The sequence below is a fragment of the Cebus imitator genome, unplaced genomic scaffold, assembly GCF_001604975.1.
Source record: "Cebus imitator isolate Cc_AM_T3 unplaced genomic scaffold, Cebus_imitator-1.0 Scaffold64, whole genome shotgun sequence".
Classification (NCBI taxonomy): domain Eukaryota; kingdom Metazoa; phylum Chordata; class Mammalia; order Primates; family Cebidae; genus Cebus; species Cebus imitator.
In genome coordinates, this window is record NW_016107379.1 from 7,904,719 (window position 1) to 7,910,110 (window position 5,392).

At 39.3% G+C, this 5,392-nt stretch overlaps 1 protein-coding gene and 1 long non-coding RNA gene across 2 annotated transcripts in view; one reads left to right on the forward strand and one right to left on the reverse strand.

The window, feature by feature from the left end:
- The window catches only part of HSDL2 (hydroxysteroid dehydrogenase like 2), an 82,845-nt gene that overhangs the window by 28,394 nt on the left and 49,059 nt on the right, over positions 1-5,392 (reverse strand). The window contains exon 6 of the mRNA XM_037739200.1: positions 3,368-3,439. Coding sequence (XP_037595128.1) covers positions 3,368-3,439 — 72 coding nt within the window. The remainder of the gene's footprint in view (positions 1-3,367; positions 3,440-5,392) is intronic.
- The window catches only part of LOC108305638, a 22,689-nt gene that overhangs the window by 9,290 nt on the left and 8,007 nt on the right, over positions 1-5,392 (forward strand). The gene's annotated exons all lie outside the window — the stretch shown is intronic.

Sequence of the window (5,392 nt, forward strand, 5' to 3'; positions counted from 1 at the left end):
GCACTGTCTCACCCAGGCTAGAGTTCAGTGGCTTGATCAGAGCTCACTGCAACTTCAAACTCCTGAACTCAAGTGATCTTCCCTCCCACCTCAGCCTCCTAACTGGCTGGAATTACAGGCATGCACCATTACATCCAGCTAATTTTTGTATTTTTTTTGTAGAGCCAAAGTTTCACCATGTTGCCCAGGCTGGTCTTGAACTCCTGGGCTCAAGCGATCCTCCCATCTCAGCCTCCCAAAGTTCTGAAACTACAGGCATGAGCCACCATGCCTGGCTGATATTGCTTTTAAGATGAGCGGGGGAAACCCATCAATTTAAAACTATATACACAGTCTACAATAATTACATATATATCATATAAGAGCTAACATACACAGGGATGAATACTGGAAAAGGTCCAATGGAATGGTAACAAGGGTTATTCTAAGTTGTGGGTACAGTAGAAAGGTGAACCTCTCCCCCTTTGGAAACGGGGGATACACATGGTTCTCCGAGAAGTGAACTATGAGAGGACATAAGAAATAAGCTGAGTGTGTACCTATGCAACAATCTTGCATGTTCTTCACATGCACCCCAAAACCTAAAATGCAATAAAAATAAAAATTAAAATTAAATTAAATTTAAAAATAAGCTGAAAGAGGTAAGTTATAGCCCAGGCTACTATCTATATGACTATATTAATATATCTACAGAAAATGTAAAGTAAAATTGCTATTAACTGAACCACACAGAATCGAAAAAAGAGAGCTACAGACATAAATGCTCCTGCAGCATTAGGTGGGGGAAGATAGCCAAAGGAATTTGAGTCTTCTGACCTTAAGGGTGAGAACACTGCTTATGTGGAGATGGCTATAGGCAAAGTTATCCCTGTCAAAGCCTGATGCCAGGAAACAATGACTTTACATTCTACCTATCTAACCCCCTTGTTCTGATTCCATGGTCATGAAATGACCTTCTGCTTATGATTCTGTTCCATGCATAATTATATCCAAAGGAAGAGAATGTGCTGATGAAGCAACTACATGTTTAACCTATGAGATGGCAACTCCTTGTTATAAATTAATAAACTGGATTGTCCAGGGAAAGAATGTGCTAATTTATCTATTTATTTGAGACAGCGTCTTGCTTTGTTGCCCAGGCTGGAGTGCTGTAGCTCAGTCATAGCTCACTGCAGCCTCAAACTCGAGCTCAAGGGATCCTCCTGCCTTAGTCTCCTGAGTAGCTGGGATTACAGGCATGTGCTACACTGCCCAGCTAATTTTTTAAAAAAATTTTTGTATAGACAGGGTCTCACCATGTTACCCAGACTAAGAATATGCTAAAATTTAAAAGACTATTTAAGTGTGAGGAAAGCTATTTAAGCTTACTGGTTAAAGACATGGGCTTTGGAATCAGAGAAATACAAGTTTTTTGTTTCATTTTGTTTTGTTTTTTTGAGACAGAGTTTTGCTCTTGTTGCTCAGGTTGGAGTATAATGGCATGATCTCGGCTCATAACAACCTCCACCTCCCGGCTTCAAGTAATTCACCTGCCTCAGCCTCCCAAGTAGCTGGGATTACAGGTGCCCGCCACCACACCTGGCTAATTTTTGTATTTTTAGTAGAGATGGGGTTTCCCCTTATTAGTCAGGCTCATCTCAAACTCCCAACCTCAGGTGATCCACCTGCCTCAGCCTCTCAAAGTGCTGGGATTACAGGCATGAGCCACCATGCGCGGCAGAAATGTGAGTTTAAATCTTGGCTCTGCCACCTGCTGGCTGTGCAGTCGCAGATGCAAAATGAGAGTATTACCTGTCTTGAGGGAGCATAGGCATTAAACAGGACAATGCATACAAAGTACTGAGCAACGTTTGGCACATAGTAGGTGCCCAGTAAATATTTGTTGAATAAACAAAATGAATATACATGATCAATAAGTGGTTCTTGTTATTTAAAATTTGGAATTTAAATGAGCTCAGTTCATGCATGCCTTCCTTTAAAAGACAGATCCAATCTTAGGGCATTGGGCAAAAATCAGAGTTTTGGAATTAACTAACTTGAAGACCAGATTCTTCCAGGTTTTGATAAGCTCTCTAGGTATTTTCCACCATGCTGTGGTGTTGACAGTCTTGTTTTTTCTGATTTTAATACTCTGGATAGTAAGATTATGAGTAACTATTTCCTTTCTATTGTTTCAAATTGTCTATAATACAAAAAAAGTCTTTTTTATTACCTAAGTATTTTTTTTAACTACCACAAAAATTTGGAAAAAGAAAAGATAAATAATAAAGAATAAATGAAAGCTGGAAATAAGGTTTGGCACTAAAATGCATTGCAATAAGGTGCCACAGATTTGCTAACGATAGCAAGGAAATTCAACCCTAAATTTTCTATCAGCCTTCTTAAAAAAGAAAAAATCTATGAGAGTCTCAGCATCTATAAGTTCAGAATAAGGTAAGGACCCAGAAAAAGCACAGCCATTCTTATTAGAAAACCATGAGAGAAATTCTTCATCCCACAGGTATTCATTAAGGTGTTTCTTCTTTCAGTAAGCCACTGGAAAAATGCCAGAACACAAAGTCTAAAATGTAAACTCTGGACCAACTCAAGGGAAGTATTGTTTCTGAACTACAGAAACAAAACAAAGTAAAACCCACACCTCCTTTGAAGTTAATTTCTTCCATAAAATAGTCACATAAAACAAACTGTGGAAATTGTGTTAGATGTATTTGATATACAACACATTTTTCTGCAAAATAACATATCAACATGAAATACCTAAAGACAGTGTGAAAGAAAATAAATAAAACCTGAAAAAAAGAGTTTTTTCAGGCTTTTTTTAACCAAATGCAAAGAATATATTAATAACTTCTTCTTTTTTTGTTTTCTTTTTGAGATAGAGTCTCGCTCTGTCACCCAGGCTAGAGTGCAGTGGAATGATCACGGCTCACTGAAGCTTCAACTTCTTAGGCTCAGGTGATCCTTCCACCTCAGCCTCCTGAGTAGATGGGACTACAGTCTCATGCCACCACGCCCAGCTTATTTTTTTTGTCTTTATTTGTAGAGACGGGGTTTCACCATGTTGCCCAAGCTGGTGGCGAACTCCTGGACTCAAGTGATCCACTTGCCTCAGCCTCCCAAAGTGCTGGGATTACAGATATGAGCCACTGTGCCCAGCCTTATTAATAACTTCTTACTGGTAGATGAACAAAATAACCTTCTTTACTAGAATTAACTGAGATCTTACATTACTTGTTTAGTTTAAATTACAAAATAGTTTAAAAACACAAGGTGGAAATGTCACTGTTATAGGATCAATTTCATATTTTGGAAGAAATACGTTGTTAGTATCTATATTTTCTAACATAAACTATAGTCTAGATCTTACCAGTTGATTCCATTTTCTTGGTAAGTGGTTCTGGGTATTCATCTAAGAAGAAATCTGGTAGCAAAGGATGGCCTGAAAATTGACCCCAAACCATTAGGTTAATTTAACTACAATATATTAAGATTTTAACATCTATTTAATAAACCTATGTTTTATTAAAAATCATTCTGGTGTAATAGAAAAGGCCTCCATGAGAACTGTCAAATGACCTCATCATTAAATTAATTTTCTCATAATTCAGTTATCCTCTTCTCCTCTGATAAACTTTATCTTCCAGATTTAATCCCCAAAAGATCACCTGTTCTGTAAAGCCTTTACCTGCTCTCCCAGGGACCTCTGCCTTTCTCATCCTGTACTGCTCTTCTGACCCACATTCTTCCAAAGTGCTCAGGATTCATTTCTTACCTGCCCTCCTAAGAGCACAGGGTCCCTTCTTAAGAAGGACTTTCTTCTCAGCATTGGTGCATTTGGGTCTTTTCTCTCTTCTTCCTCTCATTCTATCATCATGAAAACTAAGCTATCCCATTCCATCTATTCCACTGGGTTGTTTATTATTATTGTTATTATTATTATTATTATTGAGACAGGGTCTCACTGTCACCCAGGCTGGAGTGCAGTGGCATGATCTCGGCTCACTGCAATCTCTATTTCCTGGGCACAAGTGGTCCTCCTCCCTCAGCCTCCTGAGTAACTGGGACCACAGGCACAAACCACCATGACCAGCTAATTTTTATTTATTTTTTTGAGATGGAGTCTCGCTCTGTTACCCAGGCTTGAGTGCAGTGAAGTGATCTTGGCTCACTGTACCCTCTACCTTTCAGGTTCAAGCAATCCTCCTGCCTCAGCCTCCTGAGCAGCTGAAATTACAGGTGCCTGCCACCACACCTGGCTAATTTTTGTATTTTTTTAGCAGACAGTGTTTCACCATATTGGTCAGGCTGGTCTTGAACCCCTCACCTCATGTGATCCACCTGCCTCGACCTCCCAAAGTGCTGGGATTACAAGCGTGAACCATCACGCCTGGCCACTAATTTTAATTTTTTGCAGAGATGGGGTTTTGCCATGTTGCCCAGTATTGTCTTGAACTCCTTAGTTCAAGTGGTCTGCTAGCCTCAGCCTCCCAAAGTGCTGGGATTACAGGTGTGACCCACTGCACACAGTCTCCACTGGGTCTTATTTTCAGCTAACAGTTGTGGTTAGCAAATAGGTTAACTGTTCTAATTACACTGATAACTCCAAGACATAATCACTAGGAGATTAAAAGGCCACAAAGCCTTAAAACTGTAGTACAATGAGATGTTAACAATCTCAATTGTTCTCCCTCCCTCCCTTCCTTCCTTTTTTTTTTTTTTTTTCTTGAGATGGGGTCTTGCTGTTTTGCCCAGGCTGGTCTCAAACTCCTGGGCTCAAATGAGCCTCCTGCCTCAGTCTCCTGTCTCTCTCCCTGTTTTTCAGAAGTTTAAGCAAACTTCTGGAGGGCAGGAATGAATTCATCTTTGTTATAGCCTCATATCACAGTATCTGGTCATATTAAGTTCTCAATACATAATAGGATTTTTAATTTAAATAAAATGTTTAAATTTGTGCACAATTACACTGTGTCTTTAAAACTTAAAGTAATAATTACATTCCTGGGCACCAGGACCCAGAAGACCTGAATCTGGTCAGGTTCTGCCACCTATTAGCCGTCTGCTCTTAGGCAAAGACTCAATCTCTCTGTGCCTGTTTTTCCACTTGTAAATATTAACTACTAAATATTTTGAGTGTACTATATGCCAGGCATTGTGACAAACACATTATACATTACCTCATTTAGTCTTTACAAAAGTCTTGTATGAAATGTTTTGTTTTCCTAAGTTTATACAGAAATTGAGGCTGAGACAGACAAACTGGGTAACATGCTCAAAGCTGCATAGCAGTGAGCAGCAGAGCCGCAGTAGGAACCCGGGTTGTTCCATGTTCTTTTTTTTTTTTTTTTTTTTTTTTTTTGAGACGGAGTTTCGCTCTTGTTACCCAGGCTGGAGT